At 37.4% G+C, this 21199-nt stretch overlaps 2 protein-coding genes across 3 annotated transcripts in view; one reads left to right on the forward strand and one right to left on the reverse strand.

Moving 5' to 3' along the window:
* The first annotated feature begins 6135 nt into the window (after nt 1-6135).
* Nucleotides 6136-13526, forward strand: ERMN (ermin). Its single transcript, XM_050751760.1, has 3 exons — nt 6136-6740; nt 7389-7481; nt 10390-13526. The coding sequence occupies exons 1-3, from the start codon at nt 6500-6502 to the stop codon at nt 10908-10910; spliced, it is 855 nt and encodes a 284-aa protein (XP_050607717.1). The 5' UTR covers nt 6136-6499; the 3' UTR covers nt 10911-13526.
* Nucleotides 8503-21199, reverse strand: part of GALNT5 (polypeptide N-acetylgalactosaminyltransferase 5) — a 67026-nt gene continuing 54329 nt past the window's right edge. Inside the window, exon 10 of one of the 2 annotated variants that reach the window (XM_050751747.1) lies at nt 8503-9141. In XM_050751747.1, coding sequence (XP_050607704.1) covers nt 9133-9141 — 9 coding nt within the window. In that variant the 3' untranslated portion in view covers nt 8503-9132. Of the gene's footprint in view, nt 9142-15202; nt 21074-21199 lie in introns of those variants that run through there. The other variant, XM_050751746.1, reaches the window with a different exon arrangement.

The raw sequence follows: 21199 nt of genomic DNA on the forward strand, positions 1-21199 counted from the left end.
GTACCACCCCATTCAGTTCTGGAGGTGAGAAGTCTAAAATCGAGGTGTTGGCAGGGCTGCACTTCACACAGAGGTTTCAGGGGAGTACATTTCCTTGCCTTTTTCAGCTTCTAGAGCAAAACTTGTCCAACTCATGGCCTGCAGGCTGCATGCAGCGCAGGACAGCTTTGAATGTGACCCAACACAGATTCATAAATTTCCTTAAAACATAAAATTTTTCATGATTTTTTTTTCTCTATCTCATCAGCTAGCATTAGTGTATTTTATGTGTGCCCAAGACAGTCCTTCTTCTTCCAATGTGTCCCAGGGAAGCCGCAAGATTGGACACACCTGTTCCAGAGGCTGCTCATGTTTGTTAGCACATGACCACTTCTTGAATTACTACAACGTCTTGCTTCCGTGTCACATTTTCTACTACTGTCTTTGACCTTCCTGCCTCCCTCTTGTTAGAACTCTTGTGATTATTACATTGGATCCCATCCTATAATCCAGGATAATCTCCCATCCTTAATTTAATTAATCCCATTTGCAAAGTCTCTTTTACCAGGTAAGGTAACAATTCACAGGTTCTGGGGACGAGGATGTGGACATCTTTGAGGGTGGTCATCATTTAGCCTATAACAGTCAGCTAGAGCCATTAGGGACCCTCAGATTCACCCAGGTATCTCCTAATATGCACTTTCTTTGTGATCAAAAAAGACCGGTTACCTGGTACACTGTTTAAATCTTTGTTTTTGTTTTGTTTTGAGATGGAGTCTCACTGTGTCGCCCAGGCTGGAGTGCAGTGGCACAATCTCAGCTCACTGCAACCTCCACCTTCCAGGTTCAAGCCATTCTCCCCTCTCAGTCTCCTGAGTAGTTGGGACTACGGGCACATAACACCACGCCCAGCTGAATTTTGTATTTTTAGTAGAGGTGGGGTTTCATCATGTTGCCCAGGCTGGTCTTGAACTCCTGACCTCAGGTGATCCACACAGCTTGGCCTCCCAAAGTGTTGGGATTACAGGCATGAGCCATGGCGCCCGGTCTTGTTTAAATCTTTGGATCCAAAAAAGTACAAAACCAATTCTGAACTTACCAGTCAAATTAGGTATTGAGTTCAGAGTCTATGATTCTTTGAATTAAGTTTCTGTAATCTCTAACCCAAACGTGCCTGATTTGTATACTTGCCCAAGGTCATATAGGAGCAGGCTAAGACTCTCCTCTTTACCCTATGAGGGTCACTGATGAGAATGCTTGTTTGTCCACTATTCGAAGGGGACTGTTAACTGTCAGTTAGTACTCTCCCTCTCAGTCTCCACTTCTACTCATCTTGGCCACAGGGTCCTATGTTCAGGGCCACACTCTCCTCTTATCCTCACCAAATACTCAGCCTATTTATTTCAGTGCTCTTCTTTAAAATGGTATTCACTGGATCACTGGAAGGCCAGGCTGCAGATGCTAGAACCACAGAGATATACGTTTCCTCAGGTATAAGAAATATTTTATCTTTAGAGGGAGAATAGATAATTCTCCCCTCCCCTGCCTCCAACACTGAAAAGCATGCTTCTTATAAGATGCAGTTAAATTTTGAAATTCTGTTACATTAAATCCTTAATACTCATGAGCTACCCATAGACTTCACTATTGGTTTCCTGGGAGAAACCATTATTTACTTCGGGAATCTGTATCATCAGAATGGCAGCCATTATTCCACTCTTGGCATAAAAGTAAAAGCAAAGCGGGGCCTATCATGGGGAGGGGGGAGGGGGGAGGGATTGCATTGGGAGTTATAACTGATGTAAATGACGAGTTGATGGGTGCTGACGAGTTGATGGGTGCAGCACACCAACATGGCACAAGTATACATATGTAACAAACCTGCACATTATGCACATGTACCCTAGAACTTAAAGTATAATAATAAAAAAAAAAAAGTAAAAGCAAAGCATGAACATGGCACAGGATAATCAATTTAATCTGATTTATACCAGGTGGCAGGCAATTATTGTTTTGTGAAATAAAATATATGGCTGTTGATTGATTTTATTGTGTTATGATAGTCTGTATTTCCGTAGCAGTTCACTTTAGCTGGGATGTCCCTTCAATTTGGAATTTTAATCCATGAAGTGAACCAGTTGGGATGATCCTGTCTCCTCAGGCTTGTTTATGGTTGCACATTCCCTGGGGCTTTGCTCTATTCCTTATAGAAGATTCTGTGGGTTTTTGGTAGGATTGTGACTGTTGCATATCAGTCTGACTAGGCTAAACTATATTTCCTTGAATTTTCTTCCCTGAATGTTTCCTGAAAAAGACACGTGAGCCAAAGTAAACATTGTTCTGTGAACTTGGTGGGGCAGAAGTGAAGCAGCTATTTTGTAGCTGGCACACACTGCTGCCCGTCTGCTGTCTCACCTGGTGCATGGGCAGCAGCTGGGCCTGCAACTGTTCCACCTCCCTGGATCTTCCTCCAGCTTCTATGATTCCTGGGCCCAGCTTCTTTGGGAGGGCATTCCATTTGCTAAGGTCAGAGGCACTGAGAGCCGACACAGGTTTCAGTTTGCCCCTGTGTGTCCAGCTTACACCTGGGAATGCAGTTTATTCTTGCTCCCCGCCTTTATGTTTCTATCCATCTTCCCTTCCCAACTTCCTGCCCTGCAGACTTCAGGCCTCAGCATCAGATGCAACAGCAGACATATAGAGGCAGCTTCACTGGCACCCACTATTGTGTAAAGTCAAATCCCTTCTGACTGATCAATCAATTGATCAATTGATAGATGGATTGCTCCATCTCTTAGTGGTTCTACCTTTCTGTTTCAACCCTAATTGAAACAATACCCCTGTCCCAACTGTGTAAGTCAATGTTTGTATAAGATTGACTTCAAGCTGCCAGGATCAATGTTTTCCTTTTAAATGTATTTCTTGTTTTTATTCAGTACTCTGTGACCATATCTTAGCCATAACATTAGCTTGTGGCTTTTCACATATGATTAAGATTAAAGATCAAGATTTTATGACTTTTCCCCAAATCCTGATTCTGGACCTAAGATAGCCTTAACATTAAGCATTTGGCATTGGACAAATGGAATGTGAATATTTACATAATTTTATTTTGATTCTTTACATTCTTATATGAAGATCTTTTCGTTATCTTTTTTTGACTTTAGATTTAATAATGGCTACATTTGTACAATGTCCTTTAGCATTAAGAATAATAACTAGGGGCCAGATGTGGTGGCTCACACCTGTAATCCCAGAATTTTGGGAGGCCAAGGCAGGCGGTACACCTGAGACCAGGAGTTTGAGACCAGCCTGACCAACATGGAGAAACCTCGTCTCTACTAAAAATACAAAAATTAGATAGGTGCCGTGGTGCACGCCTGTAATCCCAGCTACTCAGGAGGCTGAGGCAGGAGAATCTCTTGAACCCAGGAGGCGGTGGTTGCAGTGAGCCAAAATCATGCCACTGTACTCCAGCCTGGGTGACAAGAGCAAAACTCCATCTCAAAAAAATAAAAAAAAGGATAATAACTAAGGAAAAAGCCACATGATCCAGTAAACTACATAAAACAGTCATGTTTCATACAGTGAATATTCTGCAATTGTATTTAAAGTAAGGATCATAGGGCAAATTCTCACATACTTTCTAAGTCATAGGTTGTTACAAATAATGGGGGACAACTTACCTCGTTATGAACAAAATAGCCTATGTTTATCTAGTAGATAGACTCATCTTGTTGCTAAATGTGTCTCATGTTGCCATCTACTTGCAGGAAAAAATAATACACATTACAAACCATTTACCTGAACTCCATTATTCCCTAGGGCAGCATAAAAGCGTGTTTTTAAATAAAGGTAAACACATGGTTAGCCAAGGCTGACAGAACTCTGGATCATTTCTCTATCTTTCCAAATCTGAAATAATTTTAAGGCCATAAAAAATGTCAGAGCATTGTTTTAGAAAGAAGGCAATCCAAAAATAAAGACACAAATTTCCATAAAAGCTAGGCTATAGGTATGAGGTACGTGTTGCCATGGGGTAACAGAAATCTAGGAGTAGGAGAGACTCTCTCCTGTGAATGAATCTGAACTCTCTCAACTTTGCTATGTCCCTGGATTGAGGTACTTGGCAGCCCCAAGGGAGTTGGGAGTGGTTGGAGGCATGTCCTTTGGAGCTAATGCATTTCTATACTTCTGTGTGTATTGCAGGGCATTTGGTTGAATTAGTGCCACTTCCTGCCCTAAGGATCTCACAATCTAGTATGTCCCTGTTTGTTCCTAGGCTTGGTCTTAGTTTCTGCATTCTCCCATATGATTCCACTCAAGATTTTCTCAGCAGTAAGCTTGCTACTTGAATTTCTTGGGAGGACACTCCCACAACAGGGTCCTCAGCAGCTGCAGTGTGTCTCTGGGGCAGGTCTTGAGACTGCCTTAGGCTCTCTGCTGCTCTCTCCTGGCCACAGCTGTCTCTACTGCCAAGGTGCTAATCCTGAACTCCTGTGGGATCTCTGGTCCAAGGAAACATCAGCACACAGGCCAGGGATGGTGCTTAGCTTCATCTGTGCTGCAAGCTCTCATCAGTAGGCTTGCTGGCTCTATGACCTTACTAGCTGAGCTCCTTAATCTCTCTGCACTTCATTTTTCTAGTCTATACAATGGAGATAACAACAGCACCTACCTCGGAAGACTGTTATGAAGGTTAAATGTATTACTGTTTATGAGTCAATTAGGACAGTAACTTGCACATAATAAGTGTGATATGAGTGTTTGTTAAAACAGTTAAACAATCAAACAAACATAGAATTAGTGTGCTGACTAGAGAAGGGCTGGTGATGACGAGGGAGGGAGATCTAGGATCTGCTAGAGATGTCTTCCAAGGACAAGGGAGAGGGGATTATCCAAGAGTGAGGGGTTGTCCCTGACATAGACCCCAATGGACTCAGTCCTAGACACAATTTTAAAGGTGATACACTTATTACTACTCTCCAACACCTATTCTTCTTCTCTTTAAAAATGATCTGAAATGTATTCTCTTGGGGATAAAATTTATTTTATATATAATTCTTGTTATATATGTGTATATATATAATTATTTGTGTGTGTGTGTATATATATATATATATAAAATTATTTTTATTGCGTGCTATTATTTCAAGTCAGATGCCTAGAGCTGGGGACACATGTAAGCAAGTTAAAATGGCCCCCGGCCAGATGAAGCTTAGATTGTAGTTGGTGAAACAGACATTACAGAGATAATTGTGCAGTTGCTTATTTAGTTACAACCATGAAGAATACTCTGAAGGGCAAAGACAATGTGTAACAGAGTCCTGTCCTAACCCTGTGGGTTAGAGATAGTGTAAAGAGATGACATTTAAGCTTAAAAACAGAACTTAGGGGAGCTAGTTAGCCCAGGGGCTTGGGCTTGAGGAAGAGAAGGGCATTTCACACAGAAGGAGCTGTGTGGGCAAAGGCTCTGGAACCATTTTGTACTATGAGAAATCCAAAAAAGAAAAAGACTTAAAAAGGAAGGAGTGGTCAGTAGCAGTCATTTAACACAATCGCCTTTTTCTCCCAAGGGCAGATTGCATTGGCCCTCTACATTTTACTAGCATCATGCAATATCAGTATGGAATAGAGAGGATTCTAATTCTGATTGGGGGAGGAGAAAACTTCGTGGCGATAATTTTATTAGGGTTTTAAAGGATTGGTTGGGCTTCAGTGGACATAAACTAGAGGACAAAAAGCTGTAGACTAAGTAAATGACTCTGAAATTATAAAACTTTTGGTATTAGCAAGTTGGTAGAATTTGTTTTTTTCTTAGGTCCCCTCTGCAGCCCGCTGAAAGCACACCGTGAAATCTGCAGCCAGAACCATTTACAGTAAAGTTGTCCTGTTTATAGCTTTTTTGATAAGCTGTTTTTATTTTTTATTAAATAAAAAACGATGCCATTGTCCTTTACAAAATAGCTGAGGTTTTACTTGAACAAAATCTGTTTGGAAATGTTAAGCTGGTTACACAGAACTAATATGCCTCAAGGTGGTCATTCTCTCTGGATTAAAGCTGTGGGACAATTGTGGCTCCTGTTACAGGGAAAATTACAATGGGCCATTATGAAAAGGGACAAAAATCTCTGTTCCCAGAGGGGGACTGACAAGCTGAAAGTCCCTCTCTACATGCCAACACAAAAGCCTGATTGCTTCAGATTGTTTGTTTATGTAAATCAAAAGGGTGCCTTTAACTCTGCCAGGGGACTGGCAAGCAACAAAGAAGGTGGTGATTGGCTGGATTCTTGCTCATGGCTCCTGGCAGATCTCACAAATCCTCTTGCTTTTGCTCTAAGCTCTGTCTGGATACTTTTAGGAAAAGAACCGTGTTATTATGTACAAAAGTGAATAATTTGTGCTCTTAGAGTAGGGGTTGGAACTATAGGACTTGAAGGCAAGAGCAGGTATCTTATCAAGGATCTACTCACTCAGTTTCCCTAAAACTCTCTCTCCAAATCAGATTCATCTGCACATCATGACAGATGTTCCAGCTACATTTACCCAAGCTGAATGTAATGGGGATAAACCACCTGAAAACGGTCAACAAACAATCACTAAAACTAGTGAGGAATTGACTGATGTGGACAGCCACCTGCCACACTACAGGGTAGAACCCAGTCTTGAAGGTGTACCCAGCAAAGGAAATCAGGAGGAAAGAAGAAAATTACAAGGGAACATGTTGCTCAACTCATCCATGGAGGAGAAAATTCTAAAAGGTAAAGTGTTTCCTGTCTCCTTAATTTTCTTGTTTTGACTTATAAATTTGCCCTGGATTTTTTTTTTGATAAACTATTATAAGAATGAGCTGGACACCCCAAAAATGTAGCCCTTTATTCTACTATGCATAGCATAAGGACTAAACCTCTTCCTCTGGTGAAATCCAGGCTTGTCTATTTGATAGCTCTGTGACCCCAGACAACTTTCTGTCTCCCGAAGCCTGAGTTTTTTCACTAGAAGAAGACAGAATACTAATAATAATACCTACAAGTGTAGGGTAAGTATTGGCTAAATGTTCACTACTGTTATTTATTATGATAATGGGTAGCCCCACTATTATTTGAACAAAGAGAATTCAAAATTTTTAAATTTCCTCCTAAATATACCTGAAGTCTGAATTTATGGTTCTATATCTTATAGATAGATATATCTTACATAAATATTAAAGGAGAGATTACCAATCAATGAAGTGATCATTAAGTAAATTAATTGAATTGATAAAGAATGAATCTGAAGAGTCAAATAGTAATTTTTAGTGATCAGATTTAAAATTAAAGACATCTAACTAGAGGTTAAATTGGTAACTTATTAACCGTTGAACAGTAAATATTTTAAATGTTAAAATACTAATTTTATTTTTTTTCTAGAAAACTCAGAACAGAAATTCTTTATTGTTCATAAGGCTATCACAGATCTTTCTCTCCAAGAAACAAGTGCTGATGAAATGACATTCAGAGAAGGTAACAAGAACTACAGTTTTGTACACAGAAATTGTTTGACTGAATATGGATGACAGTTTTTCCATGAAATGTTGCATGAATGTGGCATTGACAAAGCAATCCAGGCAATGACTTCAAATTTTCAAAGCTGCTGTAGGCAGATAAGAGAATATAAACTTATCTGTGGGTTCCACCTTATAAAGCATTCCAGACTGTTCAAGGCTGAGGCTGCATGGATTGGCATAGCTGATTGGCATGCCAACGTGATGTCTATCTCTTAAGTTAGTCCACTGAGTCAACCCTACTTTTTGATTTGGTGTGTCCAAATCTGTGTGTGCACCTTGTGAGATGTAAATGTTTCAAAAACGGGTCTTTCCTAAAAGTCTACAATTAACATACAGGTTTATTTATTTATTTATTTATTTATTTATTTATTTATTTACTGAGGAAGAGTTTCACTCTTGTTGCCCAGGCTGGAGTGCAATAGTGCAATCCTGGCTCACTGCAACCTCTGTCTGCCTCCTGGGTTCAAGGAATTCTCCTGCCTCAGCCTCCTGAGTAACTGGGATTACAGGTGCCCCTACCACGCCCAGCTATTTTTTTTTTTTTTTTTTTGGTATTTTTAGTAGAGATGGAGCTTCACCATGTTGGCCAGGCTGGTCTTGAACTCCTGACCTCAGTTGATCCACCTGCCTTGGCCTCCCAAAGTGCTGGGGTTATAGGCATGAGTCACTGTGCCCGGCCAACATACAGTTTAAAGTAATCTCATGAAATGATTTACTTATAGGCCTCTAATGTAAGTACAAAATTGTTAACTATTTCATGCCAAAGAAAGACAGGTTGATAAAGTTAATTTTAATTGTGTTCTTTAAGATAATGGAAGAATAAAAGAAATATTGAAGTGATTATGTTAAATTTTAAATAAACTTAATAGACTAAGAGACACAAAATCCTTTAGATTTTTCTTCTAAGAAGACACCTACATTTAAACAGTTTCCAAATAAAGTGTAGGATAAAATCTATTAATTAATCATTTCTTTCCTCTCTTGTAGCCATACACATCTTATGTCAAATTGAAGTCAGCTTGCTAAACCTAACCAATTTAGCTTTGTTAGGACTTTAACAGGCAAAATATTGAAGAGACTATTGGTTGAAATATTAGAACATCACATAAAATAGTAGATGTCAAGGAGGACAGGAATGTGATTGGCTATTTCCTACATCTGCTCCCTTTGCCTGAACACCTCTCAGACTATGTCTGATTAGCAGTGTATCACCACTTAAGGAAATATGTAGCAAGCAATAGCCAGTGTCAAGCTGTTACATTACCAGAGATAATTTGTAAGACTTAAGACTTCATAATGTGAACTAAATAACCTATTTGCCCTAATTTTTCTTCTTCCAATGTAACAAGCTCTCAGAGGCAGAATCTCAACCTTCTATCATCTAGAGCATCTTTCAAATGTTTGATCAGGAGTCCATTGCAGATAACAGTTGTCTAGATTTTTCATTTTCATCAAATGGAGAATGAAAGCAGTCTGTAGTTTTCAGCTAGATGGTCTTGCCGGTTAAGTTTTCCCTCAATGAATCCTTTGCTGTTTGACGGAGTATGTTTTTCCTCTATAATAGAGGCACAGATTTTGGTGTCTTTTATCTTCACAGTGGCAAACAGCTATAAAATCTTCAAAAAGAATGTTACTGGATTAAAACATATAAAGATGCTAAAAATATTTAGGAAAAACTATAAATTCAAGGAGTAATTTTATATGTGACAATCTCATGCCTGAATCATGAATATAAACAAAATATCACTTACTTTGCTACTTGTGGAAAACAAAATAAAACAAAACAAAGCATAAGATTATAGCAAACATTCTAATGTGTATTTATGGATAAAGTTAGGAACATTGACAGGACACTAGCAACCTGAGAGCAGCTGTGTGTAACAAATTAGGGTGATCACCCGTTTTTACTTCTATCTCTGTAAGTTTACTATGTATTCCCTAGAGTGAGAAAACAACAAAAAATAAAAAGAGAACTAAACACCTTGGATGAAAATGGACTTGTGAACATCTTTCAGAGAGAGTAGAATATTGTGGAGGAAAAAGACAAAAAGGAACGTTGCCTCTCACCTTGCTTATAGACTTTCATGGTGTCAAAAGAAAATGGTGAACTGTGGCCTGACAAGGGGTGTAACCCAGACAGATTTCGGAGTTGTGTACACCACAGACTGAAACTTCCCACAGAAGCCTTGCAGGGATGAAGGCTCAGAGAACAACCTCAGCTTCCTTACAATTAATTCTTACCAAGTTCAATCAATATTGTTAAGGGTATATGATGGTATGATCTAGCTGTTTGAAAAGTGACCAGTCATGGACAGTCATCATTTTCAGTATTGGAAACAAGGATTTTTTTCTTTCTGAAATATTTTTCTAATTTTCCTTGAGGTGTGAGTGTGTGTATGTGTGTGTTTGTGCGCGTGTGTGTATATGTGTGAGAGAGAGATAAGTCCAAACATTTCATTTTATATGTGCACATATCCAGTTGTGACTGGCTAGACAAGATTTTTTTGTTTAAGTGTGTCTCAGGGAATACAAGTCTCACTAAATATACTAGTCCACAACAGAGTTCCACAGACAAATGAAGTTAGGTTGTTGACTTTCTTACAGATTTAAAATACTCATTAACATTTCAAAGGCTTGTAAAAATTCTGAAGATGCTTATTTAACTGTATTTAATGCAGTGTTTTCGAAATTACTTCGACTGTGTAGCCTGTTGTGCAAAACATATTGGTAACCCACAGAATCATATCCCATAAAACACGTGTTGGGAAGTGATTAGCAAGAAAAATTATTTGGAGAATAACAGACTAATGGCTGGGTATTTTGGAATCTCTACACATCTCATCTACCAATTGATTTTGCTACAGGGCATCAGTGGGAGAAGATTCCTTTGAGTGGCAGTAACAAGGAAATAAGAAGACAGGAGAGGATTGCTGAGCAACCTCTTGAAGAGGAAGAAGATGAGGACAGGAAGAACAAAGGTCACCAGGCAGCTGAAATTGAATGGCTGGGATTTCGAAAACCTAGCCAAGCTGACATGTTACATTCTAAACATGAAGAGGAGCAGAAGGTTTGGGATGAAGAAATTAATGATGATGATGATGATGATAATTGCAATGATGACGAAGATGAAGTTCGAGTGATAGAATTTAAGAAAAAACATGAAGAGGTTTCTCAATTTAAAGAGGAAGGTGATGCAAGTGAGGACTCCCCACTGAGCAGTGCCAGTTCCCAAGCCGTGACACCTGATGAGCAGCCAATCTTAGGGAAGAAGAGCGATATCTCCAGAAATGCTTATTCCAGATACAATACAATATCCTATCGGAAAATCAGAAAGGGAAATACCAAGCAAAGAATTGACGAGTTCGAGTCTATGATGCATTTATAAACTAACTGGAACTGAGAAAGTCTCATGCCCACTAAAGGAAAAGCTAATTCTATTGTCCCAGGGTGCATATTTCTATGCCTTTTTTGAGTTATCACCTGGGGGGAGGTGGAAATTGACTCTCTTTTTCACTGTAGAATAATGTGGAAATAACTCTAGATAAAATTCAGTCTGATAACCTCAAATGAAAAAGCTTTAAATTCATTCTTGGGCGTTTCTCTTTTAAAACTTCACTAATACAGCATTGTGTGATCAGCACTAAGCAGTCAGTCCCCTGGGGGAATGTGGCATAATTTGGCTATAAATGTAGCAGTGCTTGGAAAGGTGGTCATCAAATGAGACTATTTGAGGGGACTATTTGAAATGATTCCTGTGTTTCTTTTGGCGTCTTCCTTCCTGTACATTGGAGTGATGGAAAGTCTGGTATTAAAACCTTTCTTACTTTTAAACATGGTTTTACAGACTCTGGCAATAAGCCTTCCAAAATTCTACGCCTTTTCTGTTATCACCAAACAAGATTTTAAGTGGCTTTCCTTGGCATCTACAGAGAGAAAATTCTATAGCCCTCCTTCCTAGGTGTTACCATTCACTGAATCTTCTCACAGAGGGAGATGAGCAATTGTCAGTCAGGAGAATTCTGTTTGCTAAATGTTGCCTTTATGCTTTCAAACTGAATTAAACCCATTGTGAGGTTGACACTGGGAGGGGCTAGAAGATTGGTGGGCAGCAGACTAAAGAGTTATGTTGGATAGTTTTATTTTTGTGGCTGAAAATAAAATCTTGTCTAGCACAGTTAAAGTCATTAAAAATAAAAATGACAGCTTTAGCACAATTTTAAGAAAATGCCCCTCTCTATTACCACATTTTCTCTTATTAACAGTATCTCAGAATAATTTTCTTTCCTTAGAAACCTGAGACAACGCTAGTCATAACTGTACTAGTTACTATGAAAATGGAAATAATTATCTTAGAATATTTTCAAAGTAGAGCGTGAGCATGTATTTTTAGTGAGAGAGCTCTGATAGTTGTTGGGAATATATAATTTACTGGACCTCAGCCCAAATCAAGATGCTTAAAATTGTACTTGTGGAGCTTCACTCAAACCAATGTGTCAAATAACGTATTGAATATTTATGAAAAGAGAGACTATATTTATATTCTTAGATAGTTTGTTCCACAATTTTTCATTTCATGCTTCCATATATATTACCCTGAACTTTCTATCACCACAGATAAAGATTTTGTTTTGCCCTGCAAATAAAAAGACAATTCCTTATTGTCTGAATGTAATACAGTCTTCATTGTACTATTCAACCCTTTGTTTATTTCTTTTTCATTTCGTGAAAAACTCCGGGTTAGTCCTCTTGGATGACTGCTTATTTATGTGTAACATAAATCCCACATATTCTAATGACAACTTCTTTAATCCTTCTGGGTCATATATTATATTTCCATAGTATCACATACTATTATTTAGTTGTTTACAAGACTCAAATTTGAATTCAGGATTACAGTGCTCCTTTTATTCTTTCAAACAGATACCATATAAAAGTTCTGTTACCCTCATTCTATACAACCTATAGATTTCGTGTGTTACAATGTCAGTTTCCAGAATAAAAGTGAGGGAAATCAGATCTTTATTGATAAAGTTAGGGAGATTGATGCAATAGGACAATTTCCAGTTTAATTTAGATCATCTAATTTTTCTGCCTGGACAACCTGTTTTCCGGGTTACTGATAACCCCTACAATTTTCTACTGAATTTCAAAACCTGTTATGTGTTATCTATCACATAACAGGACCATGTTTTTAACCTACTGTCAAGAGCCTGTATTTTGAGTTATTCCAACAGAAATGATGGATTCCTGTAGAAGTAGTGGTGGGTGACCTATGGTTACGTGGCACAGCAAAGCAAGTAGCTCTTATGGGACTCTAATATATGCTAACGCTGGTCCTCTTAGCTCTGTGCTCTCACCAGTCAATGAATGAACTATGAAAGATTTAGTCAACAGAAACTATTTTAGGGTATGTTTAGTTGGTAAATGCTTCACGTTCATGGATGATGCAATGTTTTTGCAAAAAAAAACCCTGAAACTATTCTTTGGCTTGGTGTCCATGGCCCTGTACCGCCATCTTACATGAAAGCCACAGAGTTAAGTGACCTTAGGTAACATAATGGTGATGGTTGGCGATTTGAGCCTCTGTAACCTAGGAAACACAAAGGTCTGATTCAGATTGTGTGGGGGGATTTTTAACATATTTGAAACTCAGGGGGAAGATGATTAATAACACAAACTGTTAGCTACACATGAAGGTTTACTTGAGCTTTTGTGATTCAAAGCTCAGGGGTGGTAAGGACTCTAAAACCAGGGAAGAGGGAGAATTAATATATTGTGCAAATGCTGGTATTTCTTACGTGACTGTTTGCCTTTGTTGCTAGATGAACAGAAACTATTAATAGCTCTATTTCTCTGCCAATATAAAATCTACCTTTCATATAATGCTACATTGAAGGCACAGAATTTGCTAGCATCTCTCTCTCCCCCTACCTACCTATCTATCTACAATTTAAATAAAGAACTGCTGTGTATGACTTACTCTCAATAAAAGTTTGTCTCTATTTCTGGTTTCTAGACTTTATTTTCTTTAGCTGCCTTTTAAACTTTAGAAAGAATCCTTGTATATCAGCAGCTACTAAGATAATTAACGAATGCCTCTTCAGAAATCAAGAGAACACTTTATTTTAATTCATTTGCATTATTTATTTCAAAAGGGTCTTAAAATGATTGTATATAAAATTGTAAAAAGGATTTCTGGTAGGTAGATATGTAATATACATGAAAAATTTTTATTATTTTTTTAAGGAACTGAGATACTGTTTAAGATGCATCTTAACATGAACAACTTGAAAAAAATCTCTGTAATCATCAAAGTAATACATTTAAACTATGCTGACATTTTCATAGTAATTGTTTCTGCATATTTACATGGGACAGTACTTTTGGCATGTTTTCAAATGGAGAACGGACATTTAAGTTTTTCAATGTGATAGGGAAAACATTTAAAATAAGTAATAATAGAAAATTATGGAGAAGGATAAAGCACCAGAGTATAATAAAGAAAAAATATGTTTGACAGTATGAGAAAGGCAACCACTTCTCTTAAAACTTGAACTTTCATCACTCTAAAAACCAATGGGATTGTAAAATGCAATGTTAAAAACTATATTTGCCAACATTAAAATATCAGACAGAAACATAACACAATGAATATGGGTTTCTGATAACCCGTACAATATTCTACTTAACTTAAAAACAGAGTATTGTTTAAAGACAATGAAAATGTGTATATAGCTCACGAAGAACATGAGATAACTGAGCCAGGCAATCAATACAAACACAATGACTTGGGTAGCAGTAAACAGTTGAAGTCACTCAGAACATGGCAAACTGCAAAAGCAAATGATGATCTCTAGTAGCTAACTGCCAGCACAGGAGAATTTTGGAAATGAATTTAGAAAGTAATTTGGGTGTTTACCTAGAATTTAAAGTTACATACTTGATTCCTTCTTTATAATAACTTCAGTTGGTCAGATGCAGAAAAAAAGTACTTAAAGATGTTTAATTCCAACATCCTTTATACTCCATAGTTTTAGTTTTATTCTCCCCTTAGCAAACGTTTTCAGGCAATCCTTAACACAATTCACTTACTTAATCTTTGACTTCTCTTGTTTTTAAGCCAATATATATAAAACTAGCAAATTTGGGGTAGTTGTTTGAAGCAGAAGACGTGTGTAATCTTCAACTAAATAACAAGCACCCTGATAATTGAGAATTTGATTATTCCTTGAAGTTTGGAAAACGGTATCCAGAGTGAAAGTTCACTTGAGATACTTTTGTACAGAAGGCCAGATGCAGACAAAGCTATACAACTGAAAGAATTAAAAATATCCAAAAACATTTAATTTTCTTTACGTTGTGAGTAGAAACTCTTGATATTTCTTTCTTCCAGATCAAAGCATCGACAAATATTTAGATCAAAGCATCGACAAACATATCAAAGCATCCAGATCAAAGCATCGACAAACATATATATATATATACACATCTACACACATACAGTATATTTACAAAAATTGCTGTTTTTGAATGGTCACTTAAAAATCTATTCATGCTATCAAAAATTTTAATTTAACATCTAATATAAAGGCTTTATTATATAGATACTTATGGACAATATCCTTAAACTGGTAAATACCTGTCAATCAATAATAAAACAGAAAGCTCTTGTTTTCAAAGAAATTATTTATTACTTATTTGATGGCAACTCATTATTAGAAACTCAGCATAATAGAAGTTGCTGTATTTGCTGGAAAATGAGAATTTTCCCTTGTGTTTTGTGTTTTTACAAAGCAAAGAATCACATAAACTTGCAAAGGGACCCTAATTGAAATGATAACTCTTGTTCCATTAGGTTGAAAACAGAGGCATTAATTCTGTTTAGTGTGATGTTATTTTTTTTCTTTCTTTGAGATACAGACACCACCAACACCTGGAATACCATCCATTAAGCCTTATTAGGGATATACAATACTTCATATGGCTTATTCAAAACTGTCAAAAAATAAATATTTTGTACAATATCTCTGGCTAATATTATTTTTTCTGATTGTAAGGCATATTGTCTTGTAGCAACTATTGAGTAACCCGTGCAAAAGTTGTTGCAAAACACAGTAGTGACAATCTACACAATCAGTAGAAATAAAAAGTCATGGTTTGTGTTTTAAAGGACTCCAACTTTTTAACTTTTTATTTCTATTCAAGATGAGCAATCTGCTAGCTTTGTTTAAAGGTTGGAGGAATCAAGAGAGTTGGTAATATTAATACAGGAGTCATTAAAAATTTATTTTAGGCCATTAGAAAGGGTAAAATAGTTCTCGGTGAATTTTTCCTTTAATAAAAAGCAGCCCCCAAACCATTTGTTTTCTAACAAAAAGGAGCCTGAAAAATCAAGTTGCAAGCTAGAGGCTCGCATATGTAAAGTTAGCAGCTGTACCTGGAAGCCAGGCACATTGAATATGGCAATTCCCGCTCCCTTTTCCTTGTCACCAGGTGTGTGGGTGTCATGGTGCCAGTCAAGTAAAGCCACGTGTGCAAGGTCATGGTGACAGCCAGGTAGAAGCTGCGTTTGCATAATAAAAGATTAGGGTGGGAGGGCCAGTCTTTTCACTGGCTGTGTAAATAGTACACCTGGTTAAACCAATCCCCTGGGCTCTATGTAAATCAATCACCACCTCCTCAAGCCTCTGTATAAAATCCATCAAATCTTGCCCCAAACATGGAAAACCCTCTCTTGAGCAACTCGCTTCCTCAACATGTGTAAGCTTTCTTGTTCTCTTCTTTATCTATTAAACTTTCCACTCCTAGACCCACTCCTCTTGTGTGTCTGTGTCCTGAATTCTATCTTGGCATGAGACAATGAACCATGGGTATTTCTCCAGAATATGGAGCTGTTTCAATATTATTCACGGAGGAAGAACCTTCCACATGTCCACTTCCTTCTCTCATATTTGGTCCAGGAGATGAAAGAGAATAGGTTCTGCACGAAGTTAAAGAGACAGATCACAGCAAAACATGTGGGGGTAGCCATGGTTATACCTACCCATCAGTTGGTTACCACAGAGAGACCTAGTTTCTTTTTTCTGTTTATGCAACATCCAAAAGAGACCAAAGAAGTTTAATTCAATCTCATTTCAATACTGTGGCGTCAGTAATCTGAGACCAAGAAACTTTTAAATGCACCCACCTGAGATGACAGCCTTATGTAAAGAAGAAAATTAATTATATAGCAGCATGGTATAGTAAGAGAAATGATTTTTTGAGCCAGATAAAATGGAAACTGGGCTTTGTCTCTTACTTGTGGGATGACCTTGGGCAATTTGCCAAATTCCTCATCTGTATATGGGAGTTATCCTTCTTCGTATAACAGGGAGAATGAGACTCACTTCATGAGTTGTACCCATCAGTGAGAGGGGACACATATAGTGCCTATACAAATAGTGCCTACACATACTCAATGATAATTAGTTCCTTTCTTTTTTCCCATCACCCATTGTCATTTTTTCGTTTTTAATCCAAGATTTTGGGGCTTTCTTCTGAGGTAAAAATTCTTCTTCTTCTTCTTCTTCTTCTTCTTCTTCTTCTTCTTCTTCTTCTTCTTCTTCTTCTTCTTCTTCTTCTTCTTCTTCTTCCTCCTCCTCCTCCTCCTCCTCCTCCTCCTCCTCCTCCTCCTTTAGATGGAGTCTTGCTCTGTTTTCTAGGCTGTAGTGCAGTGGCACAATCTCGGCTCACTGCAACCTCCACCTCCCAGATTCAAGCAATTCTCCTGCCTCAGCCTCCCAAGTAGCTGGGATTACAGGCGTCCACCACCATGCCCAGCTAATTTTTGTATTTTTAGTAGAGATAGGGTTTCACCATGTTACCCAGGCTGGTCTTGAACTCCTGACCTCATGATCCACCCACCTTGGCCTCCTAAAGTGCTGGGATTACAGGCGTGAGCCACTGTGCCAGGTTGGTAAAATTTCTTTCTTGTATTCTGAATATAGGAATTCAATCAGAGATGTTAAAACAAAGAAAGATGGTACTCTCTGGTATGTTTAAACCTCATTCTATTGCATGAGTGCCCACTAAAAATAATTACAAGCCATTCATGAAATCAAGGTTGGTTGGGAATATTGGACTCCTATACACTGTAAATGGTATCTTTGCCCCTCTTCAGTCCCAAACTAATACTAGAAGCAAGGTGTTTTAATATCTAAGAGAATGTTTCCAAATTAGTGTGGGGAAGCTAATAATACATTGTGATCATCGCACATGGTGGTTTGCTGTGAGTGACAGCTGAGGGGATGTCAGCAAGCAGTATTAAGCAAATTTGATGCTGGTGATAAAACACGGTTGTACCAACAACAGCTCTGTCAGCTTACAAGAGAGTAGGGCAGAAGTGCTGGGTAACTGTTGAAAAAGAAAGAAATTGTGCAAACTGAAAAGTCTCAGAAGCACTTAGATGGCTTGGTAAGTTGGTTAGTCCTGTCAAATACTATCAAGACCACCCTTGTATTCAAGGTCACAAGATGCATAGACTTTTTTTTTTTTAAAAAAAAAGAAAAGGCAATGACCTAAGCTAATTCAGGGAAAAATCTGTAGCTCCTATAACACAGTCTCCTATTGAAGAATTCAGTACTGATTAGTACCTGTCTCATCCAAAGGTTTATCATTAGAAGTACCAGAAGATCGAGTAGCATTTATACCTTTATTCCAGTCTCCTGAAAAAAATTTAGAAGGTTCTGCTTGAGAAAATGTTGGTAGTGGATTTCATAATAAATCAATACACTCAAGTTTAGGCCCATATAAATTCCCAACTAGTGATCAGTTCCTTGCTTCTTAGAGTAACAGCAAATATATGACAGAAGCAATGTATAAAATTCTATCCAAGAACAAATTTGTGATGTTTGAAAACAATCCTTTGTCATATTGACAATAGAGATTTAAATATAGCTTTATATAATAAGTTGGTCAAGGTAAAGTCAGAAAGGATGTGAACTGAGAGGACTGCAGAAGGTTCTGTTAAGGAAAAAAATCCAACTTCCTTTAGCTGATATACCCAAAGATGAGTGTATTCAAAACACAATTCATTTTTTTTTCAGAACAGAGTTGACTTCTTTGTGGAAAGTATTTTTGGATAAAAAGAGAGCCTATATACCCGGGGGGAAAAAACCTCTGAACATTTTTTAGTTACAAGAAGAATTACGTGAAGCACCTAGCATATTCAGTGTGTCACTAACTCAATTAGTCTTTTGGCAACTGACTTGTGTCCCCCGACCCCCCTTGCCCCATATGGCTCTGTTTTGAAAAGAATTACAGTCATGCATCATTTAATGACACAAATACATTCTGAGAAATGTGTCATTAGGCAATTTCATCATTGTGTGAACATCAGAGTGTACTTACACAAACCTAGATGGTGTAGGTAGCCAGCTACACACCTAGGCTATATGGAATCCCTGTTGCTTCTAGGCTACAAACTTGTACATGTTACTGTATTGAATACTGTAGGCTATCTTAACATCATGGTGAGTATTTGTGTATCTAAACATATCTAAACATAGAAAAAGTAGAGTAAAGATACCATACTATTAATATAATCTTTTGGGACCAATGTCAAATATGTGGTTCATTGTTGACTAAAACATCATTATGTGTCATATAACTGTATCTCATTTTCTAGTCATTCTCTTACTCATCTACAATTTTCAATTATTTGAAGAAAACATCTTAAATATGTTACAAATGTGCAGAAATAGTTCTTTTTCCCATTCTTATAGTTTTGCTTTTACGTTAACTCACTAGAAGTTGAAATTAAATGTTAAACTAGAAGTCAGAATGAAATATATCTAGTTTCACCTTCATCTCAACTGAACCAAGGTTTAACTTAAAAAAAAAATATTAACAAGAATATAGTATGGTTGTCCTCCAGGGACCCAATCCCAGCAAAGAAATTTGTGTACCTCTTTCTAAGGAATTCTGTGAAGCAGATTTGTTCAGGCCAGCCAGTGACCTGAGGCAGCAGAATGAGCCCTGTCTCTGGAAACCTGAATTCTAATCTTGATTCTTTGACTGACTTGCCTGGGTTTTAAGATTTTTAGGTAATTTGTCCTCTCAGCATCAGTTTTCTTAATGAAATAAATGCAAAGGCTATCCTGATTTCTAAGGCCTCTTCTGGTATGTCAATGTATTGGTATACTTAAGATTAGAGGCTTTATTTGGATGAAATCAGTATTTAACTTTTCCCAAATTTTCAGTGTTTTCACTGGGTTCACACTGAGGGCTTTACTCTTTTTTCCTTCATAGAGATACCAGATCCCCTTGCTTCTCTGGTTAAGTCCAGGGGAATTTTTTCTTAACTCTATTCCTAAGACTTGTTTACCTCACTCCTTTCCCGTTTCATGGTGTTTCCTTCACTTTACTTTCACTCTGAAATATTTTAGAGCCCATTTTTAGCATATTTCATTCCTGTGACTGCTACTATATCTAAAGTCGAATTTTATTATTTTTATATAAAAGAAACTTTCAGCAGTTCTATTTCTGCTTTACTCATTTCAACTCCTCTTATTTGGCCCTGCACTAGAGTGCATTCAATGCTTAAATGCATTTTTGGTTACTACAGTGTGTTATAATCCAGCCTTTTTTCATTGCCTTTAAAAAAATCCACATGAATCTAGGAAGTTATTGGTATTGCAAATCTTTAAAATTGTAGTTTTAAAAGCACAAAATGAGCTGAAACAGTGTTCATACCTAGAATTAAATAAGCATTTGAAGCCCTCTTCTTCCTCACTTAAATTTTTTTCCACTGATTCAGATTGGGAAAAACCATTATGTAATTTAGATCAAAATGCTGCCATCAAGCAGGGTTACCGGCAGTAGATCAATCCCATTTCAAACTGTTAGGTAAGTATGCATGTAGTCTGGAGGGATTTCACAAACGTGATAGCTGTGGGCATCCGAGGTATTCTAGCCATAAGAACTCAAGAAATTTTTGTTTGATGAAAAAATCTCCAAATAAAGGACTAAGTTAAGTTCTCATTGATCATTCCTACTTGTGGGCCAGAAGAGCTGATTATTATCAAACACAGTCATTGGGAATACCCTCATGCTTTCTCAAGTCCTTCTGTCTTCATTTCCGGTTACTTGTTAGCTTCATAGAGAAATTTGCAGGATGAGTTCTAGCACAGGGTGGAAAGCAGGCAATTCAAAAGGCCACCCAGTTCTGAAGAAGGACTTCAGTCCAATGTTGGACTGTTTTCCTGAGTTATCTTTTGGTATTCCAAATATTGTGATTTATAAAAAATCTTCCATTCAAATTCTATTAAAATTGAAAATTTAAACTACTGCTGAGAAATACAGTTAACAAGTTCAGTGTTATTTTCACAGTATTTAATGCATTTACTATATAAAAACATCAGTTCCATTTCAGGCTTCATAATATTTTTCAAATTTCCACTTTTGATATGGCTCCACTGGGTCACAGACAGCTACTTTCAGGATCTTTTGAGAAAAATTTCCTTCCAAGCATAATAATTGCTGATTGTTTTCAAAAACAATGTGATTCACCTGGAGAGAAAGAGGATCTGGGAATGAGGTTGAATTTGATAACTGCGATATAAAGAAATGAAAACCAATTTAAAAAAACTGACAGGCAGTTATATTTTTGATTTTTAAGAACTCTTCTGAACTAAA

Source organism: Macaca thibetana, chromosome 12, assembly GCF_024542745.1.
Source record: "Macaca thibetana thibetana isolate TM-01 chromosome 12, ASM2454274v1, whole genome shotgun sequence".
Lineage (NCBI taxonomy): Eukaryota > Metazoa > Chordata > Mammalia > Primates > Cercopithecidae > Macaca > Macaca thibetana.

What these genes read in the sequence shown, in the direction of transcription:
- ERMN (XM_050751760.1), top strand. Translation starts at nt 6,500, where the DNA reads ATGACAGATGTTCCAGCTACATTTACCCAAGCTGAATGTAATGGGGAT. An exon ending in GGAGGAGAAAATTCTAAAAG is followed by an intron (nt 6,741 to 7,388) that starts GTAAAGTGTTTC and finishes TTTTTTTTCTAG; the next exon opens with AAAACTCAGAACAGAAATTC. An exon ending in TGAAATGACATTCAGAGAAG is followed by an intron (nt 7,482 to 10,389) that starts GTAACAAGAACT and finishes ATTTTGCTACAG; the next exon opens with GGCATCAGTGGGAGAAGATT.